This window comes from Erithacus rubecula (genome assembly GCF_903797595.1).
Source record: "Erithacus rubecula genome assembly, chromosome: 3".
NCBI lineage: Eukaryota > Metazoa > Chordata > Aves > Passeriformes > Muscicapidae > Erithacus > Erithacus rubecula.
Genome location: NC_136689.1, coordinates 63,234,412 through 63,248,117, shown reverse-complemented (window position 1 = coordinate 63,248,117; position 13,706 = coordinate 63,234,412). Strand labels below are relative to the sequence as shown.

The 13,706-nt window shown below is 43.9% G+C and overlaps 1 protein-coding gene across 1 annotated transcript in view; it reads right to left on the bottom strand.

Annotated features, from left to right (window-relative positions):
- Positions 1-12,799, bottom strand: part of NEDD9 (neural precursor cell expressed, developmentally down-regulated 9) — a 37,407-nt gene extending 24,608 nt beyond the window's left edge. Inside the window, exon 1 of the mRNA XM_079300826.1 lies at positions 12,714-12,799. Within this exon, the coding sequence (XP_079156952.1) occupies positions 12,714-12,725 (12 nt within the window). The 5' untranslated portion in view covers positions 12,726-12,799. The remainder of the gene's footprint in view (positions 1-12,713) is intronic.
- Between the last annotated feature and the right edge of the window lie 907 nt (positions 12,800-13,706).

The following is a 13,706-nucleotide window of genomic DNA, read 5'->3' as shown; positions in this document are numbered from 1 at the left end:
GTGAATTATGCTAATTGGTTGCCACTTGTTTCACAGCCATTTCCCCAAGGCCCTTTAAACAGCCCAGAGCCATGCCACCAGCACCAGTCACTGATGGAGCAGTGAAGCAGGCAAAATATTCCTCCAAACAAGCACTGGCACCAGAAACACTAAGCCTGTTGCCTGGTGCCAGCAGCAAAGGCACTGCTCCTGCTAAGCAAACCTTGTGTGTTTCCCCTGACTTCTTCTTCCTCCACAGAACTGCTTAGTATGAGCTTCAGAAACAGTGTCACAGTCACTTTCACAAGTCAGCAAAATCAGCCTTGAGAAAAATGAAATTGTGACCACAGAAGGAAAGCCTTTGGAAACCACAGAGGCACCTTTAACCTGCTGTGGTGATCAAGATAGCAGCCTTTACTTTTCCACACAGGGAAAGAAGTTCTGATCAAAGACATGTCTCAACACTTGTGGAACTTATCTCCATAGATTTGACAAACCTGAGCAATTTTTTGATTCTGTGGGCATTGTAACCCATATATCAATACTCCTTCTCATTGGTCTCATCAGCTCAGAGAGTGGGGACAGTTACATGACATTGCTCTGAAGAGGCATGGATCTGTCTGAGAACTGGCACCAAGTAAGCACTAAGGTCTAATACGATAAGACAAAAATACAGTAGTGACTTTCTGGTATCACTAAATGCTAAAAAAACCTTGGCCATTTCCCACACGAATCAGCAATAGAGAAAGGGCAATGAGAAAATCATCTTGGAACTTGTTTTCACAACTGGTAAGTTACACGGATGTCCCTTTATATTCCCAATTAAAAAAAAAAAAAATAGGGGGCGATAGATGCAGAACTACAAATTCAAGTTCTGTAAAGGCAGGGAAAAAATTACCTGGTGCTAGATAGGTAAAAAAAAAGTTGTTACAGATATCAGCTGCACTTCATAAAATGAAGCTACTGGCAGCTACCAGCTTCTTTTAACAGGACTAAGACTGGAAATGTCAGTTGCTCCCTTTGGTCCAGTTAAATTAACTACATGATAGATGCAGTGGTGCTGTCCTTAAAATCCAAAAGTACCTGTGGACTCTGTGCAGCAGCTTCATTCTCCTGAGCTCCCTGTGCTGTGGTAGCCCTACTTCAAGTAATGAGTGCTTCTCTACAACTAATGGTTGATTGGAATGACTCTGTTCAGCTTTTGTGCCAATCCTTGCCAGCAATACTGGGATGTCTGGAAGTTGAAGCCAAGGTCAGGCCCCCACTGTGTTAATGCTCTGTAGAGGCAAAACAAAAAACCCCCCACATTTGTTCTCAAGAAGCTTAAATTCCTGTTAACCTTGGGCTCATGAATGCAGTCAAAAGCACCTTATATAAAATCACTGAAATCCGGAAGTTTTAGAGTCTTCTGTTTAACAAAGTCCTATCTCAGTTGTCAGCAGGCCAAAGCCAAAGGGAGTCTGACCCTAATGACTGCTGCCTGGGGATTTTAGCTGGAACATCCTGCAGGAAAAGGCTCAGCAGACTGTGCTGATGCCATGTGTCAGAGACTGCCTAAAAGAACTGGAACTGAAATGGATACTCTCTGGATCAAATGCAGATTACAGTGCCAGTGGTCCCACCTTTCTACATCTGTTGAGACAAAAATAAAGCTTTCAAGCTCTGTCTAGGTAAACTGGAATTTGAAACTTCTGTCTGAGGTTTCCTTTAATGCCATTTAAAGTCCATTAGATAAAAGCTGGAAAGATTTAATTTGTATTCTCTGCATGCCTTAGATTTTTGTTTCTCTTGCACTTAGGATGCATGACCCAGTAAGCAAAAGATGCTGCTCTAAACACTGTCAGCTGTTCTACTTGCAGAACACAAACTAAAAAACAGTAAGACTCTGTAAACTACTTATCTTCTCAGATGTCGAAAGAACTACAGGCCAAATTCAGCTGCATAAGTGAGGTCTATTACAGAACTGTCAAAGGTGTTCTACTCTCTCCTTAGCCTATTGCAATTGATGGCTAACATGCCTGCAGCTGGGTGAAGATGACTGATAGAATTCTGTGATTCATAGTCTGGAGGATGAAGGGGCTTTTGGCTGATGAGGCTAAGAAGAGGCAAGAGTTAAAGAGTACTGGAAACATCTACCACTTCTGTTGGAGTAAACATAAGCAGTGACGTGGGTGAGTGTGTGAGGTGCCCACAGCCATGGCAGCAAACGCAGAATAACAAATGACATGCCAGGAGATTAAACACAATGGTCTCTGTAAGGGCCCAGTGTGGCTGTGCCAAGCTCCAGCACAGGCTGCTGACTCCACTCCTCTCAGCCAGTCCACAGTGAATGAACACTTGAGGAAAAGGCTCAACCAACCATAGGCTCCAAGAATTTCTGATGCGTCCCTCAGAGGTGAGGACACTGATCCCCGCTCTGTGCCTGGCTGCTGAGGAGTATTGCTTTGTCCAGCTTTGTCTGTTTTGTGATATTGCTTCCTGTGTGTAGAGTTTATGTGCAAACAGGACTGGGAAAACTGCTCTTCACTGAAAGAGGGTGGGACCCCTTTTTTCTATTATTGGACAAACTGTTTCTTAAAATGAGAAACAGCTTCTCTCCTATGTTTAGCTAGCCTGGGAGTAGGAAGGGAGGAACAAAGGAAGGAAAGGTGGGGGCAACGTCTGTGAACAAACCAGTAGCTTAATTATGGTTGGATCGCTTTTAGTTATCCGTCTCGTAGTATTTTTGATGAAGATTCCCATCTCTTAGATTTTTTAAAAATGAATGACTGCTATTTCAAAGTAAGCTTAAGCATTTACATACCCTTGTAAATGCCCCTGCATTAGGCCCAACAGTAATGATCTGCCTGTGACATAAAAGGGTCGTTCTGAAAACCCTGTAAAAATTGAGTTTTTTATTCTGAGATACATGGTTTGCCTACAAGCAGGACTGGTAGAAGAGAGGACAATTTTAGCTCTATTGTGCCTTCTGACAGAAAGGTTTCAGTGCAAGAGTCATTGGACAGTTTAACTTCAATTCTTTTCAGCTTCCATCTTCTTGTCTATTTCTCACTGTCACTGCCTGAAATAAAGCATTCATTGTGCTGTGCTGGCAAGGAAAGCAGCTCTTGTGGCACAGCAGGTAACAGGTCTATCTATAACAAGCAACCTATCACAAAGGCTACTTAACAGAAGTTGACAGAGATCACTGAATAAGACATCCAGCTTTGAAAAATGTCTTTAGCTGGTCTGCTCAAACTTGGAAGAAGGCAGTGTGAACAGCCAAGGCAGTGCCTGATACACTCAAAGCTGCACTGGCATGTTCTTAGACAGGTCCCTGTGGGCAGTGACAAGAGAGTGGACTATGGAATGGCCCCCATCCATGTGCAGACTTGCAGCAACTCACTGCCAGCAACGAGCTGTGTGCAGACTTCTGCTCTTTATCTAAGATAGAGCAGAGGAGGCAGGAAGTACTACCACAGTACATATCACAGAGCCTCTGCACTAGCAGGGTGTCACAGCTACTGAGCTTCAGCAGGGCAAAGACCCTAAGCATGCAGTGACCCTGTGCCTGGCCCTGGGAACTCCGAGCTCCCTTGGCCCCAGATAATGACAAAATAAGGAGCTCAGTTGCAATTGCTCACCATGGTAATGCTTCAGTACACTCCTCAGGCAAAGCCCATAGCTCTACTTTTCAGGCACTCTGTTGCTTTCTAGCACCAAAACCACCAAGTTTTTGGTTTAGCAAAGATACTTCTCTGGTGAAGCATTGCTCACCCGAACAATTACAAGTCCTGCTGGATGGAAATTAAGGCAGTTTTCCATGCACACATTTGGAAGACTGGCTTCACAGCTAGTGAGAGAGCTATGAGTCAATAGCCTCAGCAGAGCCCCAAGGAGGACAGCTCTTCATGCACCCTAAGTATCCTTACTCTCTGGTCCTGTGCATCTCTGGAACAGAGCCTGGCAGTCATGCTAAAGCAGACCAAGCTGCCTGGAGGTTGAGATGTCAGGGACTTTTTTTTTTTTTTGGTAGTGAGACAAGAAAGTTAAGGAGGAGAAATGGGAATGTTCCCTTTCATACAGGACCACATTTGGGTAAGCCAAAATAGGCACTATGGCTGTCATGCCCTGGAATATTCACTGCCAGTTTTTGCAGACACAATACTCCTCCAAGCAGGGTGGGCAAGCAGTGAGCAGACCAACTAGGGCTCAGGCACTTCACACTCCTGCCCAAGATGCTGATGTGATCCATTGGTTCAACCAAGACTGGGACTCAAATCCAACATAAACGTGAGAAGCTGGAAGTGCTCTGGGCTGAGAACCTTTTTTTTGTTGCATCAAAACTGATCAATTTTAAGTAAATAGGAGATATTTGTATATCCATTTGTTTTTCCTTTGTAGGTAGTTGGCAAAGTAGTTCGCAAAACTGAGGCACAGCAGTGAACCTGCAGCTTGAGAGGGAATCCAAATGCACGTCTATGAAAGAAGGAATTTGGAGGCTAAAATAAGTGGGTGGGGGGCAAGTAAAAAAGGAAAAAGGTGAAAATGAAGGTTAGAACAAGGACCCTAACTGGTGCTCTGGCCTGCGTGAATAAAATAGTTCATTATTCTGCACTGAGTGCATCAGCTTATTGCCATGCCTGATGTTTCACAATGGAAAAGTGAGTTGAAAAGAAAGACTTCTGGCTCTGTATCTATTGAAAGCAACAAAATGATAATTCTATGTTGGCAAGAAGGGAAACAAAACAAAACAAAACAAAAACAAAACAAAACAAAACAAAACAAAACAAAACAAGGCTGCCTTTGTTTGCTCACACGATATTCTTTTGTCTGTTGCCTGAGTTTTGGTTTTATTGGCTAGCCCAGTTTTATTTCACTTAGAGGGCGTTACAAAGGCAATCGCAGCAACATAATATTGTAGATGTTAAACAAGCTGTTCCTGGTGCTGGGAGGGCTGTGCTGTGAATGGCACGGAGCAGGGGGAGTTCCAGGGCAGGGCTGGAAAAGGGCACAGCTGGAAAAGGGCACAGCTGGAAAAGGGGCACAACTGGAAAAGGGGCACAGCTGGAAAAGGGGTTTTACCTGAGCACCAAAATACCCTCCTCTTCCCTCTTTCTGGGAATACACACCACTTCCCCTGACTTGCCTTCAAGATCTAGTAGTATTTTGGGAAATTCCACCACACCTAACTCACTAAGCTTTCCGTGTGTGTTTCAGCCCCGTAACCAGTTTCCTTTCCCCCCACCCAAGGAAGGGTGTGATCTCATTCCATGACTTTAAAAGGCCTTTTCAAATCTGAGGGCTGTGTGCCTTTTGTGACATCAACAGGGAGAGGGGAAAAAAAAAAAGAAAAAAAAATCAAGCATGCAAACAATACCCTTAGAGTAAATATGATCTCACTGTGATTAAACCACAGTACATCAGAATCAAAAAGCAGATGTAAAACTTAACCTCTTTCCCTCAGGCAAGCAATTAAAAACTTAATGAAAGGAGATCGGATGTTAAATGCTAAAGAATTGAAGAAGCAGAGCAGAAGGGAAAATGAAAAAAAAGGTACGGAAAGAAAGAATCCCAAAACGTATGTTTTGAGTTCTCAGTTTTCCATTTTCTGGCATTTGTGAGCAGTCTTCTCCCAGACAAAGTTTCCTTAAAAAAAAAAAAAAAAAAAAAAGCACAACCAAAAACTTAAACCCTCCTTCCAAAATTAACCCTTCCTTCTGCAGCTCTGGGGAAACAATTCCAACTTGATGGTCAAGAACCCATAGCACATGACATGTAGACATATGACCTCAGTATTTCCACCAACTTACTTGTTTGATGTCTTCAGCATTGTATGCTTTTTTAATTTTTTATTTTTAAATCTAGAATTCAGATGAACTAGGATATGCTCTTCTTCCCCAAGTCTCTCAAAAAAGTTTCATTCGAAGGGAAAACCATCCTACTCTATCAGTTTAGTGTCACCACCTAGGATACTAAACTTGGGATACCCTGATAGTCCAGCTAACCAAAGAGAAAAAGCTCAGGAACTCCTCTTTCCAGGCTCCTTCCAGCCCTCAGCAGGCTGGTGGGACAGGTACCACGTTGCCTGTGAATCAGAATTCCAGGGGAGCCAAGCCTGGCTGGCAGCTGATGCTTGCCAGGTTCAGTCAGAGTCATCATACAGGGCAGTGGCCAAAAGTCAACAAGCCTCCCAGAACAGCTCGATTTTGGCAAGCTGACATTTTCTGGGTAAGTGTATCCCCAGAGAAGAGGTATGGTGAAGGTGTAGGTGAGTTTTAAGCAGCTCTGGTTACTGTGCTCAATCTCAGGCTGAAACACAACTTCAGCTGTATTCTTGATCGTGTGAGAGATTGGTTTGGGCAGCTCCTGGGCTGCAAACAAAATAAAGCAGTATAAAAAGAGATAGAAAACAAAAGAAGGTATCTGCTTGTAAATACGCCCTTCTATAGCAGTAAAAATTGGTTTATTACCCTAAGTATTTTAACTGGATGTAAAGTCCACAGGACAAGGGCATTCATGACCCCACCTACTGCTAGCTGTATCTTAAACAGAGTGCACACTTTTACTTGTCTTGTACTTAACCCTTTGGATCAGAAACTTCTTTAGAAAGAGAATTACTGATTTCTTAATGCCTGTATCTTCCTCTCTCTGTCTGCAGCTAAGCAGGTTCTTCTTCACTGGAAGAACTGAGATTTAGTCCTAGGCTCCTTCAGCACTTTCTAAGATTTATTGTTACCAAATGATTTATAGTATTGGTATTACTAAAATTTTCAACCTTGCTGTCAATGAGGCCTGCTTAAGAAAGGGCTTCTGATGTGCAGACTGCATTCCTGTGGAGCAAACACATTCTTATTTTTCTTCCTTTTCCAGGCAGGCTGATCCACTCTGACTGTGAAGAAAGTGTTTTCAAAACCAACATAAAAATAGAAAGGTGAGAATTTGCCTCATCCCTATAGAGAAAAAAAATATAGAATTTTTGTCATGCTATGAACTTGTGTTTCTAGGAGTGTGAACTTATAGCTTTAGCAGCCCTGTTTCATGTCAAACACAAGCTACGTCCAAATCTGCTGTGGAAAAATGAGCTCCTTAAAATTAAGACAGTTTCCACTACTGTAATGTCTAGACCAAAAGGCAAAAGAAAACGGGCACTTGCCAAGAGCAGACTGTGATAATCAGGCAGTAATATGCAGAGGCTGCACTCTGAGCTGCTATAAAATGACCCAGTTTCACTGATGCTGAGAGCTGCAGCCATTTACAGGCAGAAGCACCTCCACATGCAGCTGTATTTAGCAGCACCCTTAATAAACATTGCTCAATACCTGCCACAAATATTATTTTCATAGTAAAGTCCCAGATGAGTGTCTGATCAAGCCCACTGAAGGCTTGGCATAAAGAACCTTTCAGGGGCCAGAGTACTGCTCTAACAGGAGATGCCCACTGCTTTCATGGATGCTCAGAGAGCATCTATCATGTAAAGAAGCCTCCTGAAAAGTGACTTAGGCATTTGTGATTCCAAATGTCACTGAAAGTGGGTTCCTACAGAGGCGTGGGGACTTTAATATCCTGAGAAGTTCAGCTGCTTGTCTCCATCAAGTGCAGCCAGAAATGGGAACAGTGTAAGATAAGGGTCCTCCAGAAGTGTTGCAGCCAAGGCAGAGACTGTGCATACTCCTCTTAAGCACTCAGGTTGCTTTAAAAATTGAATTAAACTCTGGACCTCGGGAGACAGGTGGGTTCCTAATTGCTGTTGGTATGAATGGGATTTAAGTACTTAAACCTTGTGATAAGTTAGTCAAAAAAAAAAAAAAAAAAAAAAAAAAAAGCAGCAAGGAAAAAGTGACTTCATATTGGCCCTTAAGTGACCTAAGTGCATCTATTGTATGCAGAAAGCACTCCCATGCCCCTAACTCCTTTGATAACATCAATATGACAAGTAGGAAGCTCTATGCTCCTGGTTTTCTATTTATTTTTTTTTTTTGTATGCACCTGGTCTTGCTGCAATTACTTTGGTACTTATAATGGAGCACAGGCCATACACTGAATTTCTCCTAGACACCACACATAGGAATTCAGTGTTCAATGATCAGATATGAGTGCAACTTTTAACCCCACTTATCTCTGGGCTTGAGATGGTAAGATTCCAAAGGTGAGTTTGTCTGCAGTCTTAGGAACTGTGCTCCAACACTTTAACAAGTTCACAATAACACTTCATGAGACTTCTTCAACATCTAGCCTACATTCTGCAAAAAAGCAGAGTTCTGCAGCCTAAAATAATAACCACTGAAATGTGCTTTCATTTTTCCTTCTGCAGAAGATGTTTCCGTAAAGTCTTACTATTAGACAGTTTTCCTGCTCTCTGACCTGATAGATCTCCTTAAAGGAGGTATTTTGACAGTATGGCACTGTTTGAAATCAGTAAAGTTGAGTCAAGATACCTCAAGGTCATGTAATAGTCTAACATGCAATTTGCAACCTCTACCAAAACCTTAAAAGCAAGAGTAAAACCCCCCAGACAAGTATCTAATACCTCTTGTATGATCTAGAATCAAACTGAATCGGAACTATAAAAAAAATATAAGGAAGGCTGTTCATTTGGTAGTTCTGCTTCCCCATCAAATACGAGGAACTACTGGACAGAGATAGATTAGGCTACCAGTTTCTGATTAAACAGATTTACAGCTACATTGCTCAGGAGCAGCTGTTAGCATAAAAAGATAGAAGTTTAGAAATCAGACATAAAATTTTATGCTGTTTGTTGTAATGTTTTGTGATGGATCTTTTTCCTCTGAACATCCTTAAGCTTCAGCAGCTCCATCTGTAAAACAGAATTAAAAGCACTCTGCTATCTTGCCAAGATTTTAGTAGGGCAAGTGGACATAATTGTGAGAGCTCCTCAACCACCCTGGGGTACTGGAGCACCCACCTGTATTAAATATATAAATATAAATCTGCAGGGGAGGTGTGGGAGGGGAAGGAGGGCACACAGAGGCTCCAGCCAGAACCATTGAAAATGCCAGTGGCTTTCCAAGCTTTGTGAAGGGGACAATTCTTCTCACTCCATCTCACTAGTGCTGCTGCTGACTTAGGCCTGACCCTGCTACACCTCAGCCACCTCACCCCATACGGGCACAGGTGAGAGAAAAACCATGAAATTCCCATTCTAAACTCATGACAGTGAGGGACGGCACAAACTTGGACAGATTTTCCCCTAGTCAGCTTGTTCTTCTCCTACTACATTTACAAGGCTCCACAGTTCCTATTTACTTCTGAGTTTGATTGCCACCCTGCAATTGCTGAGATACTGAAAAAAAAAAGTGAAACCAAGGGAATGAGGAATAAATGAAACAGAGAGGATTTGGTTAATAAAGTACAGACAGTTCTTTCCCTTTTACATGGTCCAATACTCAAAGTCTTTCATTGCCAGGGTTACAAGCAGCTTTTCACAAGCACTTCTGGTTGAGAATATTGTATTTCTTCCCAGGGACACTATTTTGTTTGTCTTGGCATGCAGACATTGTAATCAAGTCTATATATTACAGGACTGTGCCTTAGCACAAATGGCAGGCATTTCAAACCCTATTTAGGTTTCTTCCTTGCCCAACAAATTATCTAAAAATAGATAATCAAGACCTCATACTTTACATCTACGTCATTCCTTTTGGCTTAAATGAGGTAAGGAATGCAGGGTTCTTTTCCTCTCCTCTTTCACTAACTGTTTGGAAGTTTTAGTAAACAGACAAGTCCCCTTTTCTTCCTTCCTTCCCCCTTATTTTGTCTTGCATGTGAACAGACACCAAGCTACAAAAGCCTTGTTATGATAATGTCTTCTCTCTTTTGCTTCTGTTGCACTTTTATTGCCTCAGATAAGAGTGTTGGAATTGGTGGCCAGATATTCCCTCTCCCATCCACCTCCTTCCCTCATCATGGTGACCCACAGTTATTTCTCTTGCTGCAGAGTATATTGTAGCTGTAACTTCTCCATCCTTGGCATTGTAGTCTGGGTTTTGTTTCAGAAAAGGCTGATCCTTCCTCCTGGATTGCAGAATGCTGGGATGGAGTCCTGTGAGAACTTGATGGGGTGCAGTTTTGTTGGACATGGGGATTTAGTTCAAAAGCAAGATGTTGTCATCTAAGAACTGAGGTGCTGCCCTCAGGCAACTGCACCCCTAAAGAAATCAGCTTCTGAAAATTAGACAAGGGGGACTAAGAAATGCTCCAAACCAATGCAAGTATTTTTACATTTAACCTTTCCCATTTTTCCATAGCTCTGTTAAAATAACCTCTGTGTTCCCAGGCATTTAAGTAGTACATGATGGGAGAACAGGAGCTGACCTGGGGTTAAATATCTCTTTGCTTTAAATAGTCACATAATGACTGAATTTCACACACTATGCAAAATATACACAGCGGTGCAGAGATATGTAAGGTAAAATTCTGAACTTGCTTAAATCCACAGGGATTCTCCCTTTCAGAGGATTCAGTCTTGAGTACTAATATGGAAGAATGCAATGGACAATAAAAGAAGCTTAGATGAAGGAATAGAGGGAGGGGAAAAAAATTGAAAATGTCTGAATAAAAAATGTGTAGATTGAGTAGCAGAAAGTATTTCTAGAAATGACCTTGGGTTTAGTCACACTGAAAGCAAAATCATGAGTGATGGAGATACATATTCAGGGTCTCACCCATGAATCAGTTCCTGTTCTGTCCTACTGTTAAAACTATGAATTAAACTGTAATAATAATTTCAAGTATTTCTTTAAATAAAGCCTTATAGGCTACCATAATGAAAGTAAAGAATGACAGGCCCAAGAATACCAGGAACAGTTAAACAGGGCCAAATCTGCACCTGGATGCTAAACCTCCTCTGAAGTGATGGTATAACCACAGGCAGGCCATGAGCATTCTCTGTTCCTTTATTTCATGTATACAATTTAAAAAAAAAAAAGTTTTCCTATGGGAAGATAAAAGAAAGAGAAAAAATACAGGAAGAACAAAGACTGAATGTGCAGGTATTTTCTTTGTGTATTACTCTAGGGATAAGAAATAGATCTGAGAATGTTTGTCCCAGTTAAACAGTGTAATTTACTTCACATTTCCCAGGGAAAGTAAACATTGTAATCCAGCAAGAAGGTTTTTGAGGCCAAACCTCTCAAACTTCCCTTTTTATTTATTTATTTTTAATGGCTTATTCTTTCTCTGTCTAGCCTTCTCTGTCTAGAATTACATAATTACAAACCAAACCCAAAATACTCATTCCCACAAAACGAAGCAAAGGAAACAGAGCAGAGGAGACTTCCCTCCTTCACGCCACCTTATCTGTCCCTATTTTTGCAGTGCCACTGGGCTACATACAAGAAATCAGGAACCTGTGTAATTGTGCAGGACCATTATTTTGCCACTGGGATACAAGTGTTGCTTGGCCCTGGACAGCCTGGAAGCAGTTTGTGAGCTTTGGACACTGCCCTTCTACTCCTTGAGTGCCTGATGCTTTCTGCTCACAGTAACAGCTTCCCTAGGCAGGTATAAAGTCTACCTGGACTGATTAGAGGTGGAGCAGTTAGAAGAGAAGAGATGAATTTTATCTCAGATTTCAGATCAGTGAGTTGAGACAAGATTAAAAACAAAAACAAAACAAAACAAAAAAAGAGCTATGAGATCCACATCAAAATTGTCAAAGCCATGGATTACCTTTGCCAACCCACATCTAAGACAGTTTCTTTTTCCCTTGTCTTTCCATGAGATGGAGAAATTGGCAGTTGCTTTGGAAACTTAACTCTGACCTTTCCCAAAGTTTGGCTTGAGAGATCCTGAAAACTTGGTCTGAGCTCAGAGATGTACAGAAGAGCATGAAAATCCGTGCACATTTACCTGGCTATCACTCGTACTTCTCACACACACTGCCACAGCATCAGCTCTCTTTCACACCACGCTGCCAGGTTTAGCACGGAGATGGACTTCACTTCCAAAGCAACTTAGTCTCCAAGTAAGTATATAGCGTGTGACATTTCCAAAATCACCTTTTTATTGACGCTGGAGTTATTTTTGGCAGGGGAAGGAAAGTTTTTCCTTCCCTCCTCCTTTTTTTCCAATCACACAAGATTACGGTATGTCTGTACAGTAATCTAATGCCCCGTGGGCAATTCTGTACCTTGCCCAGACGTTTTTGAGTAATATTAGGATTAAAGGCTCCGCATTTGTGCCTTTTGAAAAAAAAAAAAAAAACAAAAAAAAACTCCCAACCAACCACACCCCCTCTGGTAAAAGGTCGCTAAAAGCGATTATTTAATAAAAGGGGATGATAAGTATTAATATGAGGGATAGGCTATCCATGTTTAAACAATGTTAGGGTTTTTTCCCCCTCGCTTGTGATCCATCAAACAGACCGCACCGTGATACAGAAACATCCACGAGCGGCTGGAAAGGGGCTGAACGAGCTCCCGGCGAGGATCGGGGGTACCTGTCCCAAACGCGCTGGGCATCCCGCACCTTTCCCGCCATCCCCCGTTATCCAGGGCTGGCACCAGCGGGAAAAGCCAGGGAACTCCTCTCCCCGCACCGCCAGCACCGACACAGCACCGGGGGTCCCCGCAGCCCCCTCGTTCCCCACTCCCCGCGGACACCTTCCCCGGGCTCCGCGCAGCAGGGAGAGCTGGCCCCGAGGAGGTGCGGAGGGGAGCCCCGAGCCCGCACAGCCGGGTTGCCGGTCCCGGTCCCGGTCCCGGTCCCGGTCCCGGTCCCGCAGCAGCGCTCACCTTGTACTTCATGGCTGCGGCTCCGCGCCCCGCCGCATCCCCGCGCGCTCTGCGCGCCCCGCCGCGAGCCGCCGTGGCACTCTCGAGCTCATTTGCATAGCACCGCCCTCATTCGCATAGCGCCACCTCCGTCTGCTTAGCGCTCGGGCACGAGCCGGCCCCGCCTCCGCCCCGCCCCCGCCCCGCCCCCGGGGGAGGATGCGGGGCCCCGGGTTCGAGTCCGGGTATGGATGCGTCGCCTCCAGCCGCTGCCTTACTCCCATAGCCAGAGACAGAGAGCCCTGCACAGAGCCAGGGCTGGTGGTCCTGATCCCCGAGACCCCGCCCGAGCCTTTTCAAAGCTGCTCGCCTCGACTTTTCCCCAGCAGAAAGAGATCTACGTGTGCCCAGGTGGCCAGCAAGGGCAATGGCATCCAGGCGTGGATCAGTGGTAGTGTGGCCAGCAGGAGCAGGGCAGTCATCCCTTGTATTGGGCACTGATGAGCCACACCTGAAGTCCTGTGTCCACTTTGAGCTCCCACTGAAAGACCCTGAGATGCTGGAGCAGGTCCAGAGAAGGGCAATGGAGCTGGGGAAGGGTCTGGAGTACAAGTCCTGCGCAGAGAGACTGAGGGAACTTGGGGAGTTTAGCTTGGAGAGAAAGGCTGATGGGGGACCTTATCCTCTCTACAGCCACCTGAAAGAAGGGTGCAGCCAGATGGGGGTCTCTTCTCCCAGACTGCCAGCAACAGGACAAGAGGACATAGCCTCAAGATGTCCAGATCGGACATAAGGAAAAATTTTTTCATGCAAAGGATGGCTAAGCCATTGGAATTGGCTTCCCAGGGAGGTGGTAGAGTCACCAACCCTGCCAGTGCTCAAGAAACAGCTGGATGTGGCATTTCGTGCCATGGTCTAGTTGACATGGTGATGTTTGGTCAAGGGTTGGACTCAGTGATCTCAGAGACCTTTTCCAACCTAATTGATTCTGTGATTCTGTGATTCTGTAAACCT